We start from the raw sequence: 26,840 nt of genomic DNA, 5'->3' as shown, positions 1-26,840 counted from the left end.
GCACGATTTGACGGTTATGGTTCAATTTACTATATGATCACTCATATTCTCTAGACAAGACCTTCACGAACCTCAATGCCTTTATTACTAATTAAGCCTCACGTACTACATATGCAAACCAAATCCATCTCATATACTTGTCAAACACACATTTTATCCTATAGTTTTTGTTCAAACCCTACTTGAAAGTTGAAACTCTAAAAAACCCGTCAACTTAAAACCAATTAAAGAGAGACTATACTGATCAGGAAAACCAAAAGTACTCACAAGGAGATCACAGATGAATACTAATGAGAGCACTCAAAGAACAAATATGCAAGCACTTATAATAAAATAGTGAGAGGACTCATACAATCAAATAAAGAAATTAAATAATACTAGCGATTATAATGGTTCAGCTTATCTTTACTATCAAAGATTGCTGTCTTTCATTATTATTTGACTTTTTTTTAATAGTCACAAGAGCTGTTATAAGTATTAATTCTAACTGTAATCTACATGCTATTTATTGACAGAATTATTATTTAGCATTTAAAAATAGTATAAATGAACATAATATAATAATGACTAGGCAATTTATATTATTTATGACGTTTTGGCCTTTGAACCATGTTTGAATAATTTTGATATTTGTGATTATTTTATATTCCCAACACAATTTCTTCGTGCTCGCATAATATAGCTCGTCAGTATAGTATGTTTGCATATAATTGTACATCTCTTTTGATGATATGGTTGCACAATTATGTTCCAAAAATTGTGGTCGCATGTTTGTACTAATTGTATTTCTGCACGTAATTTGTGCTAGTTGTATTTACTCTCACATTGTCACACAAGTGAATTTTACCAGCCATATATAACAATTTTTTTTTTTTCTTTTTAGTTTGAATATTATTAGAAGTTTGGATTGAATATAAATAGTAAATGTTAAGGATTAAAAGATGATTTTTTTTCTTCATGGTTTTATCATTAAAAAAAAAATCCCAAATTTTTTTCCCTTGCTTATTTACATAAAAAATTCTGGGAAGTAGCAAGAACCACCGCAGCTACCAGTAAAATGAAAGTAAAAGTTTTGTCAGAGGTTAAAGTAACTGTTCACTTCTCCTCTTAAAGATATTAAACTTTGTTTATTGCTAAAGTTAGTATTAGGTGGCACTAGATGTCTTATATAGCACCACACAATTAGGAAAACTACACGTACGACATGCAAACCAAACCCCTGTCAAATTACGTATCAAACACATTTTACCCTAGTTTTTGTTCAAACCCCACTTCAAATTTAGTTGAAACCCTAAAAAACCCATTAAGTTAAAACCAGGTAAAGAGACAGATACTTAGAAAAACCGAAAGTCATAAGAAGAAAAAAAAACCAAATCGCAGTAATAGGGGTTGGCTTATATTAAATTTTTATATATGTCACTAGCTATAACACATAAAGAACACTTCTTTTCTGTGCCACTTAGAAAGTAAATGAGCCTCTAACCCGTATGGGAAAGCTTATCTGTGTCACTTTATTATTTCTCTTTCTCTCTCTCTTTGAGTGGTCATCTTTTAATTATATAGATATGCACATCATATTCTCCATTAATAAATACTAGTTCTAACTGATCTACCTCAGAAAATATTGTGAGGAGAGAAGAATATTTCATCAAGAGAGAGGGAGAGAGAGATATCTATATTTTTATATAAAAAGTATATTAAGATCGATCGATCAAAAGAGAGATATATAATCGTTGAAAACATGGGAAGGGGAAAGATTGAGATTAAGAAAATAGAGAATACAAGTAATAGGGCAGTGACTTATGCTAAGAGAAAGGCTGGAATCTTTAAGAAGGCTCGGGAGATTGCCATTCTCTGTGATGTTAAAGTTTCACTCATCATCGTTTCTGGATCTGGAAAGATGGATGCCATGTGTAGTCCTGATAATTCGTAAGATTTTATATATTAATTTATAAATATATGCATGTGAGAAAATATAAATTGTATTTTTATAATAACTTTGTTCCTTTTTGTTTGAAGGCTGAGTACCATATGTGAGGAATATCACAAACACTCCAAAGAGAAGTTATGGCCTGCTAAGCATGAGGTAGGTTTTCGGGTCTATGATTTCTTTGTTCAACCTACATCTACATCTACATATATATATTTTATAATTTATATTTTCTATTTGTTTTGTTCCGATGAAAAATAATGAGCGGTTAATTTTCCAAAAACATGTTAAGAAACATGAACTCTATGGTTTCTAACAGATCTACAAAAGGAGGTGCCTACCAACTATTTTTATATTTTTATTTAATAACAGATCTGGTTATTAAATATTATTATGTCCCCCTTCCCTTTTTCTTGCTAAAGTTCAGAGAAAGGGTTATTATATTAATTTACTACAGCCCCATATATATAATTTTAATTAAATAATCACTAAGATTGTTAAAGGAAATCGATCTCTAAGACAACACTGGGGAACAAAACCAGAAATATGCAACACAAAAGAGATTACTGATTATTATTTGGTTAGGATCAGTGGATCCCCAAGCTCTTATATGAAATCACTACATATATGTTATAGCTAGGGCACTCAATACCAGAGAGTAAGCAAGAGGTACTTATTATTAAAGAGAATAGCATAACTAATAATAGACAATATTTCTCAAAAAAAAAAAGAATTACTTAGGAATAATATATAAATATACATGAATATATATAGTTTGTAGGTTTCTACAGCACCTAAAAAAAAAATCACACCGGGCACTCCCTCTAGTTTTTGGCTCAATAATTATTTTATAAATATTTTTTTTAATGATCGTGTATATTGTAGTTATTTATAATATATTGCAAATTTTTAGAAAATTATGAAGAATTTACTGTGCAGAAAACAAATTTTAAATAATTTGTTACACGTGTAATTGTTTTTTTTATACGTGTAAGGTAATTTGTTTCAAATTTATTTTTGATACTCTGAATATTTACAGAATGCTCTAAATAACTACAATATATACTTTAATAAAAAATTCAACCAGCCAAAAATACCCGCACCAGAAAATCCTCCTGGACTATGTATAGTTTGTTAGTTTTCTGACCAATATCACAAGCCGTATGTATAAGTCTCGGGAATTCATTCCAAAAAAATAGTTTCTCTAGCTAATTTGACTGTTATAAACTTGAGGACCATTACACACTAGATGGTGTATAATTTTAATAATCACATAAATATGCTCTTGCAATCGTGACTGATATAGAACTCAATACTGTATATGGTCGTTAGTTTGACATCTAACATTCCATTGTCAATAACAATGGTTTCTTATAGCTTAATTAACTACATATACATAATTATATTATGCACTTCAATTTTATTTTCTTCTTCTTATTATTATTTTTATTTTGTTGGTAATTAATACGCAGAATTTGTACAATGAAATCGAAATGGTCAAAAAAGAAAATGAGAACATGGTAATCGAGCTGAGGTACGGTACATCGATCTTACACTTTTGCACAATAATCAATTTAAGTAACTTTAAATATATAAAAGTTATTAATGTGTAACTGCCTTTATTCTCATCTAATATAGTTATATAATTGTGTGATTATTGTATAGGCACCTGAATGGGCAGGATATCAATCTGAACCACTATGAACTGATACCAATAGAGGAGGCACTTGAGAATGGCCTATTAAGTGTTCGTGCCAGAAAGGCAAGTAAAGCTCCTCTTAATTTGCTTATTTTTTTTTTTTTTTATATATAAATATTTATAGGTCAATATGTCTAACATATTTGTTTTTTCCTCCTCTTGTTACATGACAGTCGGAGTTAGTCAACATTCTCAGGCAAAATGTAAGTGACAATAAATTAATGATTTTTTCCCATCACAATTCCTTGAGTTAGTATTTAAACAATTTATTCTTTAGCTTTACGCATTGACTATAATATATATATATATATATGAATAACTCGATAGTAAATTGTTTTTATCTTTGTGTACTTAAGTATGTCTTGAGAAGTTCTTCACAAATTTAAATATACATACATTTATATGTAAATCGTAAAGTTCAAAAACAATATTATATATGTGTATACGTCGAGATAAGATAGGTCTCTGTGTTGCAAGCTATTTTTTAGTTATTATTATTATTATATAATAAGAGTACATACTTTATGATTTAACTTATTAATGTTATTTTGGTTAGATCGAAGCTAAAGAGGAAGAACATAAGCGCCTAATTTGCGAGCTGGTATGTTGAGATCATCCTCACCTCGCATAAATATATTTACATGATGATTGTTTACAACAAGTAATTGCTGTATGTTAGTTTTCTTAATTTAACTTGTCTTGGTTTTTGCTCAGGATAATCAGTTTATATATATATACGGTACTGTTTCTGTTTCTGTCTCTTACATGTTGATGAGAGTACACAGTAAGGATATACATAAGAAAATTAGTTCAAGTTCGTGTCATTTCCTAATATATTTGTGTGAATTAAGTGAAGGAGAGCAGCACTAATATATAGAGGCAAACTTACAAGATTATTAATTTTATTATAAATATACAATGGATGGCTGCACACACACATATATATATATATATATAATGATAATGATGAGTTAGTCGTGTCAATTGTCAGCATTGAAGAAACACACTTGATTTTGAATAAGAAAAAAAATATCTTGTAAATTAAGGAAAACAGGTAGTTGATAGCAGTGCTTATTAATTTGTCTATTTATTTATTATTGGGTGTCTATTTATTTATTATATAATTAAAGAGTATTAAAAAAGTCCTACAATACAAATTTTATCTTTTAAATTTTTTTACCATTTATATAGGGTCTAGATTTATGTCACACTATTCATTATATAAATATATTATATTATTATCTCTCTCTTTTTATATATAAACATAAATAAAATTTATATATTTATATATAAATTTTATCATTTTTTTTCTTTCTATATATATATGTTAAATATTTATATACCTATTAAAAGAATTTTATTTATATTTTATAATATTATTATATTTAATCTTTTAATATATTTTATTTTCATTTTAGCACAATATTATATATACTTAATATAAAATATGATATATTTGTAAGTTGATCATATATTTTATAATATTAATAATTAGAATAAAAAAATATAGATTGATATTAAAATATATATAGAAAATATTTGAAATGAATAAAAATATTTGAAAATATAATATTTAAATGATATAGAAAAAAAAAATAATCTGATGTATAGTATAATATAAAACTTAGAGGTAAAATAGAAAAATATATGTTTTGGAAAGATATTTTAAAAGATGAGGTAGGTACTCTGATTAACAATCATTTCAACTATCCAACGCATTAATCTTATAACAAAGACAAGTTTCTCTCTCTCTTTCTCGGTCGAGGCTTTTGGCAATGTAAACTATATATAACATAAATATATATATATATATATATGTATATTGGTTTCTTGATTTTTATACAGTATATTTTGTAATGAACTATTAATATTAATTGTATAATTGCAGCACCAAAAGATGGAAATAGTAGGCGATGGGTATCATCATGATCAGAGGGTGAACTTGAGGGACTACAATGCCCATATTCCTTTAGCCTTCCGTGTGCAGCCTATGCAGCCAAATCTTCAAGACAGAATTTAGGATTATACATAATTAATTTAACTAATTATTTTTTTCTTTTTAAATTAATTAAGCTTGTTTAAGTAGTATTTAAAGTTTTTATTATGGGCTAAACGACTTCTTACATATTGTGGGATCGATGGTCAATGTGTGTGGACTACAGTAATTTTCACCCTGTGTGTTTATCAATATAATATTAATGTCGAATGTGTTATTATTTGTCTCTACCCCACTAGTGAAGTTTTTTTTTTTTTGTAAAAGCTCGATCTTATGGTTTTATTTTATTTCTATTTTTTCCCCTAATCATGTAGATAAATTTCTACCGCTAAAAGTTCCGGAACTTGAAATTGTAAATATGGTCATATTATATGTCGTTAGATACGATTTTGAATAAGAAATGCAATGATGATAATTGTTTGCTCATTTGGTGCACGTAGGAAAAACGTGATATTAAAATTTGACTAAATCACTCTAAGGTCATCGATAAGCTTATGAGCGTCGCTTTGGTTTCGGATTGAAAATTCTAAGGAGGTAGGGACTCAACTTGACTATTGGACTTATTTTACTCGTATTGAATTGCATTAAACATATTCCAATTTTGATATTTATAAAATGTTTGAAAATTTTAAAACTTAATTTGCATGTTTTTTTATATTTATAAATATATTCTGAGGGCACTGAGTGCCAAATATATTTTTGTTCACTTATTTATGTAGGTTATGATTTTTGGGTTTTATTCAAATTCAACTATTATGCTGCCCAATTTTCTGAAATATAAAGGGAATATGTTTCTTTCTTTTCATGTTTACCTGCATTTGGTTATATCGATGAGAGTCATAGTGATCATGATTTGTGCATGTTGTTGTTTCACGACCTAGTCTATGTGTCATCATAGGTAGATCAGGTGTCCACTCACCTGTAGGTGTAAAGACCTAGCATCTGTATACAGGTTGTGTTTTGAGCCTCCCCCTTGTGGTGGTTATCAGGTCTAGCTACCCGGTTTAGGACGTCGGGTTTTCTATGGTGAGTAATGGGAACTAGGGATCTAGTGGACGGTGTGATGTGCACTTGTAGCTATGCTCTTATGATTATTTGTGGTTTCTCTCTATTTTGGTTTATACATGATGATATATCTTTTGTTTTCAAAGCTAACCATGCAGGGGTTTTATTAAACTTTTTGGGTCCTATGATATTAGTTGCTTTCCTAATAAGCTCAACCCCTATATTTGTCCCATTCCAGGGGCCTAGTGACGCGAATGTGGATAAGGTGAATTATTGATGGAGCCAATGTGTTTAGCCTAGTTCTATTGAGTGTCATTGTCTTATCTTTTGAACATTATATATGCATTTGATTTGGAACCTAATGATTGGTATATCTGATTTAGCTATGTAATAGTTAGGAATGAGGAATGGTGGATGCTAAGTATTATTTTTTGTGTTTATGACTTATTAAATTTAACTGTTTGGTGATTACATAACTATGGAGATATTATTGTTATATGTAGCATGATAAATGATCGTGTTTTTATTACTAATATTTTTATATATAATTATAGGAGTTATTCCATTATTTTGACTTATAATTATGGTACTATTTAATGTAAACTAAAGGATAATTTATAAAGACTATTTTCCAACCAGGGTCAAAGTTTGACCTTTGACCACCCAAGTTATTGATATTACAAATCTACCACGGCCTAGGGCTCGGGTCGTGATAGTGGCAGATTTGTAATATACATAACTTGGGTGGTCAAAGGTCAAACTTTGACCCTTGTTGGAAAATATCCATTATGAATGGTCATTTAGTTTATTCCAAATAGTAATATAATTATAAGTAAAAAATAATGGATTAACTCATATAATTGTATATAAAAATATTAGTGATAAAAGCATGATCATCTATCATTATACATAGAATAGTAATATTCCCACAGTTATGTAGTCACCAAACAGTTAAATTTAATAAGTCATGAAACAACAAAATAATAATTAGCATCTGTTATCTCTGATTTCCACCTTTGACAGGTGGCATGACCCAACAGGTTCGTGGGCCTTCAGAAGAGGTACGGGCCCATCTTGAGCCCAATGAACAGGGAAGGAGGAAACGCTGATAGCCCAAACACTATTGAGCCCAGCAACATTCAATGGGCGTGAGCATAATGAAGGAACTGGGACTGAGATGCTTGTCCCTCATTGGTAGCCGAGTGATGGTTTCATACTTAATAGTAATGATACCTATACATAGATGCAAATTGTGTAGCAAGTATCAATCACGATCTACATAATCTCTCGTGTACTTGTTAAAATGATTGTAGACAGAAGTGTCTAAGTTGGACCAACAGGGTCTAGATGGGCTAATCTAGCATGTAACGAGTCTTAGATCAAATTATTGATCGATCCCTCAAGGACCAGATTCGATTATGATTCGATGATGGTGACTGGTCTTCAAACCAGTCTTTTTTTTTATCGTATGGGTCAATAGGTTCCTCAAGAACCATGGTCGAACATGATCAAATAATGGCGACTGGTCCTCGGACCAGTCTCTTTGTTGATCATATGGGTCGATAGGCTCCTCAAGAACTAGGATCGAACATGATCAAATAATTTTGCGACAAGTTCTAGGACCAGTCTCTCTTTTTGGATCGTATGGGTTGATAGGTTCCTCAAGAACCAAGATCAAACATGATCCATAATGGCGACAGGTCCTTAGACCAGTCTCTTTTGCTGATCGTATGGGTCGATAGATTCCTCAAGAACTAGGATCGAACATGATCAAATAATGGTGACTGGTCCTCAGACCAGTCTCTTTTATTGATCGTATATGGGTCGATAAGTTCCTCAAGAACCATAATTGAACATGATCAAATAATTTGGCTACAAGGTCCTAGGACCAATTCAATAGGTTCCTTAAGAACCAAGATCGAACATGATCCATAATGGCAACAGGTCCTCGGACCAGTCTCTCATTTGGATCTTATGGGTCGATAGGTCCCTCAAGGACCAGGATCGAACATGATCCATAATGGTGACAGGTCCTCAGACCAGTCTCTTGTTTAGATCTTATGGGTCGATAGGTCCCTCAAAGACCAAGATCGAACATGATCCATAATGGAGACAGGTCCTCGGACCAGTCTCTTGTTTGGATCTTATGGGTTGATAGGTCCCTCAAGGACCAGAATCGAACATGATCTGATGGGGTTGACAGGTCTAAAGTGACTAGTCCCTCGTTGAAAGAGATTTAAAGAATTAAGTGAAACTTAAGAAATTAAATTCATTCATTCATTGAAGCACAATGGATGTTACATAGATAATTTGAAAGTAATACATTGGCCTCCTACTCAGTTATGCTTCTTTCCGCCAAGTATTCAACGGGAACGACATTCAGGGTGTCCGCATCTTTGGCACTGACAAGCTTGGCTAAGGCATTAGCATTGGCATTCTTCTCCCTCGGGACTTGTGTAATCAAGTATCTCTTGAACTGTGCCAATAAGTCATTCACCTTGTTTAGGTATTGCACCATCCTAAGTCCCTTGGTTTGATACTCCCCCAATACCTGGTACACTACTAGTTGGGAATCGCTGAATATCTCCAGGGATTGTGCATGCATATCCCAAGATAAGGGTAATCCTGCTAGCAATGCCTCATACTCAGCCTCATTGTTTGAAGCGTTGAATCCAAATTTGAGAGCGCAATGGATTCGATGATTCTCTAGGGCGATCAGTATAATTCCTACGCTTGAGTTGTGTTCATTGGATACTCCATCAACATATAGATTCCATACAAGAGTATCTCCTTCTTTCTTGGTATCTCCATTCTTCGATTGAGTAGGAAGGATCTTCAAGGTTGGTGCCCTTGGCTATGAAGTCAGCCAATGCTTGTCCTTTTATCATCATCCTCGGATGATACGTGATATCAAACTATCCTAACTCCACCGCCCATTTGAGTAGTCGTCCCGAGGCCTCTGGCTTCTGAAGAACTTGTCGTAGCGATCAATCGGTTAGGACTCGGATCGAGTGAGCTTGGAAGTATGGATGCAACTTCTGAGAGGCGATTACTAAACAGTAGGCTAGTTTTTCAAGAGGGGGATACGTAGACTCCGCACCTACTAGCCTTTTAATAATATAGTATACAGAATGTTGTACCATGTTCTCTTCTTCCACCAAAGCAATGCTGATTGCATGCTCGGTGATTGCCAAATAGATGAATAGTACTTCACCATCTATTGGTTTCGCTAGGATGGGAGGTTGAGGGAGATGCTCCTTCAAGGCTTGGAAGGCTTTATTGCATTCCTCGGTCCATTGGATCTTCTTGCTTCCCCTCAGTAAGTTAATGAAGGGGACACACTTGTCTGTAGACTTCGATATGAACCTACTGAGGGTAGCTACTCTCCCTGTTAAGCTCTGCACTTCTTTGATTGTGGTAGGAGACTTCATGTCAATCAATGCTTTGATCTTCTTGGGGTTAACCTCGATTCCACGTGAATTGACTATGTATCCGAGAAACTTACCAGAACCAACTCCAAACGAGATTGAGAGGATTTAACTTTATGCGATACTTTCTAAGTATTGCAAAGCATTCCTCCAAGTCTTAAGCATGCCCTCCAGCTTCTTTGGACTTAACCAACATGTCATCGACATATACCTCCATATTTTTGCCGATCAAGTCCCGGAACATGCCATTCACTAAATGAAGGTAGGTGGCTCATGTGTTCTTCAAGCCAAATGGCATTACCTTATAATAGTACAATCCATTGTCTGTCTGGAAGCTGGTATGTTCCTCGTCAAGAGGGTGCATACTTATTTGATTATACCCAGAATATGCATCCATAAATGAGAGTATTTCATGGCTTGCAGTTGCATTGACCAGTTGGTCTATTTTGGGTAGTGGGAAGCAGTCTCTGGGCCAAGCCTTATTCCGATCAGGGAAGTCCACTCATGTCCTCCACTTCTCGTTTGGTTTTGGGACCAACACGGGGTTTGATACCCAGGCTGGGTAGTTAGCCTCCCTTATAAAATTGTTTTCCTTGAGCCGCACGACCTCCTCCTTCAAGGCTTGAGATCGGTCTTTGTCAAGCAGTCTACTCTTTTGTTGCACTGGTGGGTAGTTTTTATCCACATTGAGGACATGACTTATCACGGATGGAGAAATTCCAACCATGTCCTTATGTGACCAGGCAAAGAAGTCATGGTTCTTCTTTAAAAATTCTACCGACCGTGCCTTAATTTCCACCTTTAGTTCCTTCCTGACTTTGATTACTCTAGTCGGGTGCTCCTCATCTAGTAGGACTTCGTCAAGATCTTCGACTGATCCTACCCCCATGACGTCATCCCCAAAGCAAGGACCAATGTCCTTTCCCTCACTTTGGGAAACTTGTTACAATAACAAATCTTCGTTAAAAGGAGCCCCCGACTCCAATAGAGTGTTTCCTCCAACGTCAACTTCCATATTGACAGCCTCATCAATTCCTTCATTCCCTTCGCAATAGTTCACCACAGTGTTGTTTACGCATGGTCCTTTCTTTGCTATGACCATCGACGTGTTATAGCATTCACATGCCTCTCTTTGGTTACCATGTACGCATCCTTGCCTTGCGATTGTGGGGAACTTCAAAGACAGATGCCAGATAGAGATTGTTGCGTGTAATGCCATCAGGAGGGGTCTCCCGAGCACTACGTTGTAAGTCAATGAGCAATCTACCACCAAGAACTCTGTCATTACAGTCTTGTGTCTAGAAGCTTCCCCCACTGTGACCGGTAGTTTGATAGTTCCTGCTGGTGCTAGGCATTCTCCTGTGAACCCATATATCACTTGGGAACAAGGTATTAGGTCATTGACCGTGAGCTTCATCTTCTCAAGGGATGATTTGTAGATTATATCTACTGAGCTTCCCATATCCACCAAGCATCTCTTCACTCGGGCATTGACAGTTTGAATGGTAAGGACCAGAGGGTCACTGTGGGGGTACCTCATGTGCCTGGCGTCATCCTCTGTAAAAGTGAGAGTTTCACTTTCATACCCTGAATTTTTTGGAGACCGCTCCTCGACTGCCATGCACTAGGAAGACTCATCTACCTCATGTCTTAGGGTCCTTGCATATCACTCATGAATGTTGTTACTGTTTCCTGCTATGTGTGGCCCCCTACACATGGTGTCCAATGTGAAGTCTTTGGTCGCTGGCTCCAGTGGTGGACTCCTTTACCTTCGGAACTCTATATTCGTGCTTGGGGTTTCGGTCTTAACTCTGTACCTTGAGAGCTTTTCGGTCTTAACTCTATCTCATCCTTTAGTTGTTTGCACTAATTTGTGTCGTGCCCATAATCATTATGGAACCGACAAAACTTGTTCTTGTCCCTCTTTCCTTCTGAGCGCAAGGGTGGTGGCTTTCAGTATGGTACCTCCTGGTATGTTGCTAAGTAAATCTTAACCCTTGTTGCAGTCAGGACAGTATAGTTGGTGAATCTGGGCTGGTAGGGCTGGTGCTTAGATTATTTGTCGGTTGGCGCCGACTTTGCCTTCTTTTCTCCACTCTGCTCGGCCCCTGAGGTACTCCTCTTCTTACCATTGCCCCCATTGTTTCCCTAAGGGTTTGCGTCATTCTTGCTTGCCTTGATAGTGGTTGGATGGTTTATGCCTTTTTCTCCCTTCATGATTGTGTCATCTAACTTCATGTATTTGTCTGCTCGGTCCAGGAACTCCTGCAAGGTGTTGATGGGGTTCCTGTGGATAATATCCCACAAAGGACTACGATAAATGATTCCTGCTGAGATGGAAATGAACTTCCCTTCATCTCCTACCGTGGATGCTCGGTTTGCTTCTCTCATGAATCTTTGGATGTAGTCTTTCAAGGATTCATCCTTTCTTTGCTTGACATCAGCTAGCTGATTGTCATAAATAGGTTGAATCCGTCCGACACTAAAGACCTTCAAAATTCCTTCCTAAACTGCTCCTAGGAAGTGATGGATCCAGGTTTGAATTTCCAATACCATTCCTATGCTAAGTTAGAGAGAGTGGTAGGGAATACCCTGCACCTATAATCATGCTCCACACCGAGTAACTCCATCTGATCCTTGAACTTTCCAATGTGTCGCACTGGGGCTTCCTTCCCAGTGTATGTTGGAAGTTTTAGGTTCTTGTACTTCAGTGGTGGTTGAGCAACTGATAACTCTACAAAATAGAGTTATTTTACCATATTTTATATGCTAATTGTTGCTTAGTTCTTGAGTTTTTAATTGATTTATTAAGTTTTTAAGTAATTTTGAATTGATGGTGTTTGTTTTGATTTCAGATATTTTTGTGTGTTTTTATAGTTTTTTTGTTGTAGTTTAATTATTTGAAATTAATATTGTTAAGTTAGAAGTAAAAAGATGCACTTTTGAGCTTAATAATTTAAAGTAAATTAAGTTTTAATTAATATTTTCATGGAACTTATATTGTATATTTGATTATTGAAAATATTTAGTTTTAATTCAATTTATGTTTTTTTATAGGAAATATGTTGTCTTTTTGGGCTATTGAAAAGCAAGAAAAATGAAGAAAAAATGACATTTTCAAGGAAAAGAAAGAAAAGTGGTAGAAAGCCTTCCGGAGCCCAGCCCACTCCCGCCTGCCCCATTCGGCCCACCCGAAGCCTTCAGCAGCCTCCCTGCACCACCGAAGCCCACCAACCAGCAGCCAGGCCCATGCCTGCCCAGCCAGCACCAGGCCCGAGCCCACCCAACCTGCCACCACCCGCCATGCATGCCATTTTTCCCTTGCGCCCAACATGGCTCCCTTGTCCCCTAATGTCTAAAAATGCCACATTTTTACCCAACTTTTCTATACATTTTCACCACAAAATCATCATTACACCCTAGAATTTACCCTCACTTTCCATATTATTATTAATTTAATGAATCTAATAAATTTAATTAATTTAAATTTATTATTTTAATAATCTCATTTTGGCTATAAATATGGAATTTCAAGACCATTTTAGGGTGCTTAATTTTTGGTTACCGTCTTCTTTTCTACCATTTTCTCTCTACCATTCTCTCTTCCATTTTAGTGTTTTTCAAGTATGTATTTTATTTATTTTGTAATTTCTATTCTAGTTATGTGCTTCTAATCCTTTTCATAATATTATTAAGATCTTGATGAAGCAACTTGTAACTAGATAATATTTATGTTGTAAGTTGATTTCCCTTGTAATGCAACAAAGTTTATGGATTTTTCTTCTTCATATATGTCTTTCATCTTTAATATCTTATATTTTGGATTGTTAGATAATATTGCTTTGTTCTTCATTTTGCAAAACATAATATTCTTTGTGTAAGATATGTTATTAAATTGTACACATCCAATGCTTAGAACAAAAATATTATGTTTTGCCTTATAAATAATGTTATTTGATTTTTTGTTGTTTCATTAGGTTGATTCACATTAAATAATTTGAAATTATATTTTTTTGAAAAGTGAAGAAGAATCCTATCTTTTTAGAAATAATTTGTGCTTAAAAGTATAAATCTATTTGGAAAATGATAGTTTGACTTATTTTAACTATCACTAAAACTTGAGAATCATTATACTAATAAGTATTATTAAACTTACATGTTGTGGATTCTAGTATCTTCATAATCTTTCTTTTACAACTTATTTTCAAATTGTTGACCCTCGTTTTGGTCAACTGACACGGAGTCAAATGCTTGATGTGACATGAAGTATTGAAATAAGTCTAATGGAAAGAACAGTAAACGACACAACAAATTATAGTGGTTCGGCCCCACAAATTGGTAATGACCTATGTCCACTTAAGCTATTATTGATATTGATTCTCAAATGAGTGATCAAAGAACTAGGGTTCTTCGAGTTTCACAAGCCTTAGGGGGATGAATAATACAATCGAAAGGTAATAGCTATAATTCTCTTGTAAAGCATAAACTCAAATCATCCAGAAGTCAAAAAGTCCATCCCTTGAGCTATTTCTTCTCTATTTATAGGGTCAAGGAGGATTACATGAATTAGTTACAGATATTCTTTCCTAAATAATCGGATAATCGGGAATCATGGGAGATAATCTCGGATATGATTACAGTTGCACAAGATCTTCTCAAAATATACGGAGTATACGACCAAGCTAGTCGTATATAAAATCCAAATGTTATGTCAGGGGAATCTCCTTGGTCGATGGTCGAATAGAACCTCTGCCAGGTGTCAACCACGTGTTAAAAATGTTTGCCACGTCATCCACGCCTGCTCTTTGGATAACATTTGCCCCCCAAGTTTATTTATTGCGACCAGCAATAAGTAAACTTAGGAAAATAACCTTTCATATGCCCCACGAAATCTGTCAGAGTCCCTCGTGCGCTCTCGGGAACTGTGAACCAACTACGTCCAATCGCACCCTTTCGGCTTCCAAGAAACCATTCTGACGGCTGTTACACTCCCCCATACCTCGAAAAAGGTAATTCGTGATTACCTCTTTTTGGCACACCTCGGTTTCTATAAGTAACCCCCACCTTCTTCTTTCAACCTTTTACTCGTTATCTTTTTGCTAAGAGCTTTCAAGAACCATATTCCAGAGCCCAGAACTTCGAAGTTTTCAGACGCTCTGCTGAGGATTTTTTGCCTACAAACCCAAAACTTCTATTTTTCAGGATCTCCAATCTTCGTTCAGGTAAATCTTCTTTGACATTTGACTTTTTGAGATGCCATGTATGATGCTTCTGTGCTCTGAAACTTTTTGCGTTCTTAAGTAGAAATTTGTGAGGATTTTGTATATACCATTTGATACTTGATAGGGTAGTGTACTTTTGCTCTATATAAGTTAGGAATCAGTTTGATAGTCAGGATCATAGGTTTAGGGCGTAAAATCGACGTAAAAATTCGATTTTTAGGCTAGTTGAAAAACTGGGTTTTTCCCACCCTTTTGGAGTTGAAAAAGCTTCCTTTCAGAAAACTTTTTACTTTCACTTTGTGATCCGTTTTTCAAACTGCTAGGATAAAACTTAGTGTTTCGGTTAGAATGCTGCTGGTCGATAGACGTGAGCAACGTTATTCCAAAGCTCCCAGGCTGTGCGTCTTATCTCCTCCTTTGTCTGTTTGCAGTTCATATGCAAGACCCGTGGGGAGGAGAAAGACCCATCGACGACGATCTGCTGGCTCAACTGCTCGAGGACAAAGTACAACCCTCGATATTGATTCTTGATATTCCTTTTTCTCGCATTAACCTAAACACTTCCCCAGTTTTGACTCAAAATATGGCTCGCACCAAAACTAAGGCCTAGAAAAGAAAAACTTCCAACACTTCTCATCAGCCTACTGCTGATGCTCCTACTGCTGATGCTCCCTCGACCAGTGGTTGAGATGAAAATGCCCCTGATCCAAATGTCCAAAGGCATGCCCGCCCTCGACACGCTATTTAGCCGGATGTCGAGTGGCATGTAGTCGCTGAGAGTAGGGTGACGATCAGAATGATTGCCAACTACATAAGAAAATACAATCTGACGGGGGTGACCCTAGTCAAGCCCAACCCAGACCAAAGGGCTAATCTTCCTGGAGGCGCCTATAGCCTGGTCGCGGTTTCATGTTGAGGCAGGAGCCACTTTGCCTCTTCATGCATTCTTTCAGGGGGTGGCCAACTATTTTGGAGTTGCCCCCTTCCAAATTACCCCAAACGGATATAGAATGCTTGCTGCACTCTATATCATGTATAGCTAGAAAAAATGGCCCATGCCATTGCCACATGAGGTCAACTACCTGTTCGACCTAAAGTCTAACCCCAACAAAGAAGGCACAGGGTTCTTCCATTTTTGTCATCAGGAAATTGGGCGCACTTTCCTGACTGACACGACCCACATCTCGAACGTGGGGAGGTACCACCAGGAGTGCTTCCTTACGCCTGACCTGGTCGCAGACAACTTGGCTTTCGCACGAGGAGGTAAAACTTTCACATCGCTAGCTGGCTTCTTCACTTAGTGTTTTCCCACCACAATGTCTTGAACTTTTAATGTGTTTCAGGCCCGTGGCTGCGACCAAACCCAACTCCAGGGATGGAGTCAAGAGTGGCACTCTTAGCCAGCATGTCAGATGCTGAGAAGAGTGTCAAAAATCTAGTTACAGAGGCTAACCTTAAGTTGGCTGGCCTTTGGGACCCTCAACCAAATATGAGTGGTCCTTCGGCAGGGAGTGCTCGCGTCGAAGCGAAACCCGAGCAACAACCCCAAGCGTTTCCTCTGCAGAGGAGACCAATTGGGGTTACGATCAGGGAACTTGCTAGCACTCACCGAGCAGAGAGGCCCTCGGCTCCCAAAGGAAAAGGAAAGCAGAAGGCTGCCGAGCCTGCCGAGCTCTCTGACGATTCGTTGGATGACAACGGTATAGTAATTTCGCTTTTAAACAATTTTCCAATTCCCTGTCATCTGTTTGACGGGGATGGCAACTTTAAGAATGCTCCAATCTTAAATTCAGATTTCTTCCAGGCAGTAAGTAGTTCAGTAAATAATGTAGCGACCAATAGTTGTAGCGAGGGTACTTTACTTGTAATCTCTTCACTTTCATTTTTTGGCCCTGCGTGACCATCTTGTCTTACTGCCTGCATTGTTTCCTTTTGTGCAAATATGGACTCTGAGGATGTGTTTGAGCATTACAGGGCTGCTGCCGCCTCTTCTGGCCAGAAGAAGAATAGCAAGAGGGCTCGAGGGGAGAGCAGTAAAACTACCTCAAAGAAGGCCCGAACTGACGACCCTCCGGCTATCGCCCCTTCGAAGGAGAACTCACCACCTCCATCGCCACTCGAGCAGCCGGCCTCAACTCCTTCGGTTGATCAAACTTCCAATCCTGCAACATCTGTCGACCAGCAGCCTTCTCCTAAGGCTCCTAGCAGCCAAACATTGCGTACTCAGCCCGAAGGCTCCCTGCCTAGTATCGTGGTCAGCTCTGCCAGGGAGAGAATATACAAGCTCTCCAAGCATAAACGCAGTCAGGCAGCTATTACTGAAACTACCTCTATGGAGACTAATCAAGTTATCAATAGAGGGCTGAATGAGATAGTTAGCATAAGTCAACTCCTGATGATGTAACCTTTATTTTTGATTCCCTGCCATTACTTTATCTTTTTCTATCTGACTTCAGGGGCTACTGACCATAACTGCTGGCTGGCGCCGTGCTAGGGCGTTGGTGTCTCGGGGCAGGAATTTCGATACCAGGCTCTCCGAGGCTAAGAAAGCACTCGAAGCTAAAAACAATGGCTTACCAACACAGAATGGCGAGTTGCTTGAGGAGAAAATGGAGCTGTCTAAGCAGAAAGAAGAACTGCTCGAGCAAAAAGCTACTCTGACCGAGGAGCTGCTAGAAACCCGAAATGCCCTGAAGAAATCCAACGAAGCCAGGGAAAAATTCAGGGAAAGCGCCACACGCAACTATCAACAAGCTGTACAACTCGAGCTTGATCTGATCGCAAGCAGGCAGGAGGCGGAGGGACTCGAAAAACGAGTGAAAGAGCTTGAGGAAGCTGGAGCTAAGAACTTGGAGAAATACAAGGAAGCCACTCATCTTTGCTTTCTACGAGTTCTGGAAGCACAACCGGGAGGCTAACTTCAACTATCTGTCAGAACTCTTGAGGAGGACTTTAATGTCGCAGTGTGCCATTCGCCTGGAAGAAGAAGAGAGGGCTGAAGTGCCTGCCTCCCCAGAGATTTCCCTAGTAGCAGGGATAGATGGTGCAGACACTGAAGCTGGCACAGCCGTCGACCAAGACGTTCCTCAAGACCCTCCAGCTCCTTAACCTTTTTTTTTTCCTGTTATTTCAACTACACGACCCACGGGTCGCAATGTAAAGACAATATTTTTTATTGCTGCAAGGGCAGCCATTTTACTTTTACTTGAACAGTTACATCCGAGCAGTACTACTCGCGGTGTAAAAGGATTCCTTTGACATTATAATATTTTTGATTTATTATAATATCTGTTTGCATGACCGAACCTAGCATAATACTTTGGCTTGATTTAACAAAATATAAATTTTGAAAAATACTCTAAGTACCATAGTATGCTTTCACTTATTTTGTTCATGTGTTTACATACCTCTTAGGATGTTTTGCTTTCTATGTACCTTATATGCCCCCCAAGTGACTAAGGAGCTTTAGGTCCTTGGTCACTTGCCTTGACCACAACCTGTACGAACATTACTGTTCAGTATAAAATCTAAAACTTATAATACAACAAAACAACACACGTAATGAACAAACACTTGTAAAAAATTACAAAGTTTGGCAAGAATGATTGGCTGCGCACAATCCCTTATAATTCTCGTATTTAAATGGACTAAACATGTCTTTACGAGTGATCTTTGAAAGATCTTACACTTATAAGTGATTAGCCATATAACATGACTAACCCTTTTTCAAAACTTGTAAAAAGTAAAAATTAATACAAGCCAGTCCTTTAAGAAGGACTGTTTATTGATAATACTTGCGCAGGTGTTCTCCATTCCAATAACGTGGAACGAGATCTCCATTTAAGCGTGCAAGTTTGTAAGTGCTTGGATGAAGGACTTCTTCAATCTGGTAAGGTCCTTCCCAGTTTGGTCCGAGTACTCCAGTAGCTTGGTCGCGGGTGTTTAAGAAAACTCTTCGAAGTACTAAGTCTCTGACGCTGAACTTTCTTTCTTTTACTTTGGAGTTAAAATATTGAGTGACTTTTTGCTGGTACGCAGCTACTCAGAGTTGGGCTTTCTCTCGTTTCTCCTCGATCAGGTCTAGGGACTCCATCAATAGTTGGCTATTTTGGTTTTGGTCGTATGTGATCCTTCGATGCGAGGCCGGATCTAACTTGATAGGCAACATAGCTTCATACCCATATGCTAAGGAAAATGGGGTATGACCTGTTGCAGTTCGGTGAGAAGTTCTATATGACCATAGTACTTCAGGCAGCTGTTCTGGCCATGCTCCTTTAGCTTCTTCGAGCCTTTTCTTCAAAGTATCCTTCAATGTCTTATTTACTTCTTCGACTTACCCATTCGCTTGCGGATGAGCAACTGAAGAAAAACTCTTGATGATGCCATGCCTTTTGCAGAAGTCTGTGAACATGTCACTATCAAACTAGGTGCCATTGTCTGAGACAATCTTTCTTGGCAATCCATATCGACAAACAATGTTCTTGATGACAAAATCAAGTACCTTCTTTGTCGTTATGGTTGCGAATGGTTCAGCCTCGACCCATTTGGTGAAGTAGTCGACCGCTACAACTGCGTATTTCACCCCACCTTTTCCTGTCGGCAAGGACCCGATTAAATCAATACCCCATACTGCGAAGGGCCATGGACTTTGCATTTGCTTTAACTCATTAGGAGGTGCCCGTGTGATCTTGGAAAATCTCTGACACTTATCACATTTTCGCACAAACTCCATCGAATCTTCGTTCATTGTTGGCCAGAAATAACCTTGCCTTAGAATTTTTTTTTATAAGCTCTGCCCCCGAGCGTGGTCTCCATAGAAGCCTTCATGTACTTCCTTCATCAGCTCTTTAGCTTTTTCTGGTGTAACACATCTGAGCAGTGGCATTGAGTATCCTCTTCGGTATAGAACACCATCGACCAGGATATACCTAACAGCTTGTCTTTGAAGGGTCCTGGCTTTGTTTCTATCTGCTGGTAGCATACCGCTTGTGAGATACTCCAAGTATGGTGCCATCCAAGTATCTGCTAACCAGACCTCCATATTGGTTTCGTCTGCTCGTATGCTTGGCTCGTGTAGCCGTTCAACTGGTACTATATTTAAAGTGTCAGCATCTTTTGCACTCGAGAGTTTGGCTAAGGCATCTGCGTTTGAATTCTGATCTCGAGGTATTTGCTGGAGGGTATATTTTTCAAATTGCGCCAACAGGTCTTTTGTTTTGTTCAGATAGGCCACCATTTTTAGGCCTCGTGCTTGATACTCCCCTAAGACCTGATTCACTACCAATTATGAATCAATGTAAATATCCAGCACTTTTATGCTCATGTCTTTGGTTAACCTTAACCCAGTGAGTAGGGCTTCATACTCAGCTTTGTTGTTTGAAGCGGTGAAATCGAACCTAATTGCGCAGTGAAATCGATGCCCTTCTGGCATTATCAATATCACTCCTTCTCCTGCGTGAGATTCGTTGGATGATCCATCTGTGAATAGCTTCCACGAAGGAGCTTCAACTTGAGGCTCAGGCGCACTAGGCTTTTTGCCCTGCTCGCTATGTGGGAGTTCAGTAAATTCAGCAATGAAATCAGCCAAGGCTTGTCCTTTTATTGCTGCTCGCAATGAGTATGTTATATCGAACTGCCCGAGTTTGACTACCCATTTCAACAAACGATCAGCAACCTATGGCTTTTGCAAAACTTGCTGAAGGGGTTGATCAATCAAGACTATGATTGGATGGGCTTGGAAGTAAGGACGTAACTTCCACGAGGCCAAAATTAGGCAATAGGCTAATCTTTCGATGGGAGGATATCTCAATTCGGCTCCGATTAACCTCTTGCTCACATAATATACTACCTTTTGTACGCCTTCTTCTTCTCTTACTAACACCACACTAGCAGCATATTTAGTGATTGCCAGGTATATGAATAAAGTTTCCCCATCTGCAGGCTTTGATAAGACGGGAGGCTGCGCCATGTGGGCTTTTAAGGCTTGGAAAGTCTATTCGCAGTCTTCAGTCCACTCGAACTTCTTGTTGCCCCTAAGTACATTAAAGAAAGGGACGCACTTATCTGTTGATTTTGAAATAAATCTAATGAGTGCGGTAATCCTTCCAGTCAAACTTTGTACATCTTTGATCTTTACTGATGATTTCATATTGATCAGGGCCTTGATCTTTTCAGGATTAGCCTCGATTCCTCTCGAATTAACGATGAACCCCAAGAACTTCCCTGATCCTATTCCGAAGGAACACTTGAGAGGATTTAGCTTCATTTGATATTTTTTCAGAACATTAAAACACTCTTGTAAATCCTTCACATGTCCTTCTTCCTTTTTTGACTCTACCAGCATGTCATCAACGTACACCTCCATGTTTACCCCGATCAACTCCTTAAACATGTGGTTAACTAGTTGCTGGTAAGTCGCACCGGCGTTTTTCAATCCGAAGGGCATTACTTTGTAACAGTATAGCCCTGTATCGGTTCGAAAGCTAGTGTGATCCTCGTTAGGGGGATGCATACTAATCTGATTGTATCCTGAGTATGCATCCATGAAAGAGAGGATCTCATGGCCTGCAGTTGCATCGACCAGCTGGTCGATCCTTGGGAGTGGGAAGCAATCTTTAGGGCAGGCTTTATTAAGGTCTGTGAAATCCACACAGATTCGCCATTTTCCATTCGACTTGGGAACCAGTACTGGATTAGAGACCCATGATGGATAAAATGCCACCCTGATGAACCCATTCTCCTTTAGTTTTTCAACTTCCTCATTTAAGGCTTTTGATCTGTCTTTATCGAGCAGCCTTCTTTTCTGTTGCACGGGTGGAAAGCTTTGGTTGATGTTCAGGACATTGCTGATGAATGCAGGGTCTATCCTAGCCATGTCTTTATGTGACCAGGCGAAAACTTCCTGGTTCTTCCTAAAAAATTCAACCAGTGCGTGTTTTGTTGTTGCTTCTAAATTTTTGTCGACCATTACAAATCTGGTCGGAAACTCTTCGTCAAGTTGGACCTCCTCAAGGTCCTCGACAGGTCCTACATCTTCTTCAAAATCCCCAAAGCGAGGATCTAAGTCTCTATCCTCACTTTGCGCAACACCCTATTTGGTGACTTCATCACCTGATTGGGCTTGTACAGCAATGGCCATCTGCAAATTTTCTGGGGGAGCACTCCTCGACATACATTTCTTGGCCTTAGTGATTGAGGCATTGTAGCACTCCCTTTCTTCCCTCTAGTTTCCCAATATGCGTCCTACCACTGCGTCTGTTGGGAATTTCATGGCTAGGTGCCATATAGAGGTGACGGCCCGAAGGTCAACCAGTATGGGCCTTCGAATTACAGCATTGTAAGCTGAAGGACAATCAACTACTATAAAAGTAGTGGGTAATGTCCTGGTAGCGGGCGTTGTACCTGCTGTTACTGGAAGCCTGATTGACCTTGTTGGAGCGAGTCCCTCACCAGAGAAACCATAATTTTTTTGGTTGCAGAGCTCCAAGTCCTTGACAGACAACTTCATTCGTTCTAGCGAAGATTTATACAGGATGTTAACTAAACTTCCTAAATCAACCAGTACTCTTTTCACCATCATGTTGGCAATCTGTACATCCACGACCAGCGGATCAGAATGTGGGAACTGGACATGCTGGGCATCGCAATCAGAGAAGGTTATTTCACCATCATTTTTCTGAGCCTTCTTTGATGCCCGATCCTCCACAGTCATCATCTCGATGTCCTGGTTGTGACGTAGGGTCTGATCGTATCGTTCCCTTGCCTTTTCGCTATTTCCCACAAGGTGCGGGCCTCCGCAGATGGTGAGTAAGGTGCCAGCCACAGGGTCAAGCTGTAAAGGTGGCGAGTGTTGGCGTGTAGGTGCCTGCTCGTTGCCACCTGGAGCCTCTCATTGGGAAGCCCCCGCGGCCCGCACATATCTCCTAAAGTGTCCTTGTCTAATAAGGAACTTGATTTCATCCTTCAACTAGTTACACTCGTTCGTATTGTGTCCGTAGTCGTTGTGAAAACGACAGAACTTGGTGGTATCCCTTTTCAAAATATCCTTTCGAATGGCAGCGGGTCTTTTGTAAGGCACACTGGAACTTGTGGCCTGATACACCTCTGCTCGAGACTCGACAAGGGCAGTGTAGTTGGTGAGTCGTGGCTCATAACGATTGCCCTTAGTGCGCTTGCTCTCAGAAGTAGAGGGTTCGTTATGGGGTCTTTTCCCCCCATTCTTGCCGTTGCCATTCCCATTGCCTTTGTTGTTGGGCTTTGACCCATTGGTGGCTTTGGCGGGGTCTTCAGTCCTTTTATCTTTATTTGGGGTCTTTCCTTCGCTGGCAATCGCATCCTCGAGCTTGATGTATTGATCAGCTCGATCCAAAAATTCTTGGGTAGTTTTAACCCCATGCTTCCTGAGGCTACTCCAAAGAGGCGTACGGCGCCTAACTCCTGCAGTTAGGGCCATCATTTTGCCTTCGTCTCCCACTGTTTTTGCCCAAGCTGCAGCTCGCATGAAACGCTGGACGTAGTCTTTCAGTGGTTCTCCTTCTTGCTGGTGTATCTCGACCAACTGGTTTGCCTCAGTTGGGTGCACACGACCTGCATAGAATTTTTCGTAAAACTCCTATACGAACATCTCCCAAGATACAATACTTGCAGGAGGGAACTTAAAGAACCACTCCTGTGCAGCATCAGAAAATGTTGCAGGAAAGATCCTGCACCGAGCGTCTTCGGACACCTTCTGAATGTCCATTTGTATCTAAAATTTGTTGACATGAGATACTGGGTCACCATACCCGTCAAAGTTCGGAAGTGTGGGCATTTTAAACTTACTGGGAGTCTCTGCCACAACAATCCTCTGAATGAAAGGAGTTCCCCTTCTCCTATCGTACTCGATGTGAGACATTCTTCCCCCGACCAGCTATTGCACTGCTTTGTTTAGGGCATCTATCTGGGCCTGAACGACTTCAGGAATTGCTGGGGCCTCTAGTGCCGGGGGAATGTACTCGTCGTGCCGTTCTCGGCGATCGTTGAGTACATCCCTTAGATCGTCGTCTCTTTGTCGTTGCTCACTGGCTGTAAGCCGGCTAAAGACATTGTTTTGTCTGGGTTGCCCCCCAGCATTACGTCTTGCTTGTTGGTCTTCTCTAGGTGGTGGGCTTCCACCTCCACCTCTCTCCTCGTTCCTCCGACCAGCATTCCCTCTGCCTGAGTCGGCCTTATTGTAGCCATGGCCATCTCTGATCCTCGAATGGCTATGGTGGGACCGACTATCTCCTCGGTTGCCTCCTTGGGCTGGAACTTTTTGAGCGTTAGGGGGAGGCCTGCGCTGGTTGGTAGGTCCCCGTGCATTATCATGCCGTGGGGGGCCCCTGACCGCAGAGCCTGACTCCGAGTTCTTTCTGTTGCCAGAAGGACGCTGCCCCCTGCTCGGTGGGTGCGGCTCTTTACTCGTCAGGCGTCTAGGGCTGCGGGGCTGTTGCCCAGCCCTATTCTACCTTGGATGTGGGGGATTGCCTCGACCAGCCTGGGATGGAGGCTCAATCTCAGGGTCCCTAGGTGGGACATCATCCTGAGGCATTGGTGGGTGCTCCGCCCTTTGAGGGCTTGTTGGCTGGATTAGAGGCCTAGGATTGGGACCCCTTTGAGGTGGCCCATTTGAGGGTTGATCAGGCTGCGAGGTAGGTGCAGCCTGATTCCTAGCCAATTGGAGGGCTGCTTTGAGGGCTGCCATGGCCTCCCTCTGACGACGATCCATCTCCGCCTGTCTTTCACTCAGCTCTTAGCGCCGGCGCTCTATTTCTTGCTGTTGTCGCGCCATGGTCTTCGCAGCACTTTCTTGACTGGCCCGCCAATTCATCTTGCAATACTCCCAGAGTATTTCTTAGCGTTTCGAAGTCCAGATCCTCCTCATCAAACTCCAAGTATGGCTCATTCTCAGCCATGTTCGGAGGAGGAGGTTAAGATGGTGCAGCGTCAGCAACCTGTCCAGTCTTCCTGGTTGTCTTTGCCATTAGTACTTCAACCGCTTCGTCTCAAGCTCTCAACGAAAGCACCAGAATGTTGACCCTCGTTTTGGTCAACTGACACGGAGTCAAATGCTTGATGTGACAGGAAGTATTGAAATAAGTCTAATGGAAAGAACAGTAAACGACACGACAAATTATAGTGGTTCGACCCCACAAATTGGTAATGACCTACGTCCACTTAAGCTATTATTGATATTGATTCTCAAAGGAGTGATCAAAGAACTAGGGTTCTTCGAGTTTCACAAGCCTTAGGGGGATGAATAATACAATCGAAAGGTAATAGCTATAATTCTATTGTAAAGCATAAACTCAAATCAGCCAGAAGTCAAACAGTCCCTCCGTTGAGCTATTTCTTCTCTATTTATAGGCTCAAGGAGGATTACATGAATTAGTTACAGATATTCTTTCCTAAATAATCGGATAATTCGGAATCATGGGAGATAATCTCGGATATGATTACAATTGCACAAGATCTTCTCAAAACATACGGAGTATACAACCAAGCTGGTCGTATATAAAATCCAAATGTTATGTTAGGGGAATCTCCCTGGTCGATGGTCGAACAGAACCTCTGCTAGGTGTCAACCACGTGTTAAAAATGTTTGCCACGTCATCCACACCTGCTCTTTGGATAACACAAATCATAATTGGTTTATTTTTATCCTCTTAAATATCTTTACTTTAAATCTTTTATTTTATGTTCATGACATTAAATCTCATCAATCTTTGGAGCTAGGTTAGAATTTATTAATTTTAGTTTAAAATAATTTTCTTTTTTATTTTAGACAACTCCTTTGGGTTCGACCTTCTTGCTTACACGATCACTATTCTATATGAATTATTCGTGCACTTGCGATATAAATATTTAAAACATACCCACTTTGGGTCCATCAGCAACTTGGATCTTGGCACTAAAGAGACTCCCACTTCTATGAGTCAGCTCGATATCAGAAGGTTTCTTTGTCATGCCCTAAACAGCTGCTGTGAGTGCATCTATCTAAGCCTGCACTGCTGATGGGATCAAAACTCCAGGTGGGGTAGATGTCCCTGGCACCCCTTCCTGAGCGCTGGTCCTCCTGTTGATGACTTCCCTCAGATCCTGAGGTTATGCATCTTTCCCGAGCCTATTGAACACGGTATTGATGTTGTTCACCAGTTCCTTTTCCTTGCGAGACTAAGGGTGTAGGGGTGGTAGGTCCGCCCTGCTCTTGCTGGTGCGATCCTGCCCTCGAGCCTTTCCTCCTACATGACTCTGAGACTTTGAGCGACCATTTCCATTCCTGTCACGCCTCTCAGATGTCTGACCTTCCTCTATTGTGCCATTTCGTCTGTCCCCTCGGGAGGGGGCGTTCGAGTTGGTAACATTCTTACTTTGAGAGGAAGTGTTATTCTTCTTAGTCATCGAGGAGGTAGTCTTGGACTGCACCTCTTCATCCTGTCTCTGGGAAAGTGGCTCTAAGACCGTCCTTGGGGTTCAAATCCTCCCCTGGGACTCCCTGTTACTGCTGTCACGCATCCCTGCTGTAATGCCCCAAAATCCCTAA

At 39.5% G+C, this 26,840-nt stretch overlaps 1 protein-coding gene across 1 annotated transcript; it reads left to right on the top strand.

Moving 5' to 3' along the window:
• Positions 1-1,453: 1,453 nt before the first annotated feature.
• LOC133816148 (floral homeotic protein PMADS 2) lies at positions 1,454-5,849 on the top strand. Its single transcript, XM_062248799.1, has 7 exons — positions 1,454-1,929; positions 2,020-2,086; positions 3,403-3,464; positions 3,596-3,692; positions 3,803-3,832; positions 4,186-4,230; positions 5,518-5,849. The coding sequence occupies exons 1-7, from the start codon at positions 1,742-1,744 to the stop codon at positions 5,647-5,649; spliced, it is 621 nt and encodes a 206-aa protein (XP_062104783.1). The 5' UTR covers positions 1,454-1,741; the 3' UTR covers positions 5,650-5,849.
• The last annotated feature ends 20,991 nt before the right edge of the window (positions 5,850-26,840 follow it).

The sequence above is a fragment of the Humulus lupulus genome, chromosome 2 (genome assembly GCF_963169125.1).
Source record: "Humulus lupulus chromosome 2, drHumLupu1.1, whole genome shotgun sequence".
Taxonomy (NCBI): domain Eukaryota; kingdom Viridiplantae; phylum Streptophyta; class Magnoliopsida; order Rosales; family Cannabaceae; genus Humulus; species Humulus lupulus.
The sequence above is the reverse complement of the archived record's forward strand: the minus strand, read 5'-3'. Positions and strand labels throughout refer to the sequence as shown.

Bases quoted from the DNA above. Each gene is read 5' to 3' on its own strand.
- LOC133816148 (XM_062248799.1), top strand. From the start codon at position 1,742: ATGGGAAGGGGAAAGATTGAGATTAAGAAAATAGAGAATACAAGTAAT. The intron at 3,693-3,802 runs GCAAGTAAAGCT...GTTACATGACAG, and splicing joins TAAGTGTTCGTGCCAGAAAG to TCGGAGTTAGTCAACATTCT. The intron at 3,833-4,185 runs GTAAGTGACAAT...TATTTTGGTTAG, and splicing joins TCAACATTCTCAGGCAAAAT to ATCGAAGCTAAAGAGGAAGA.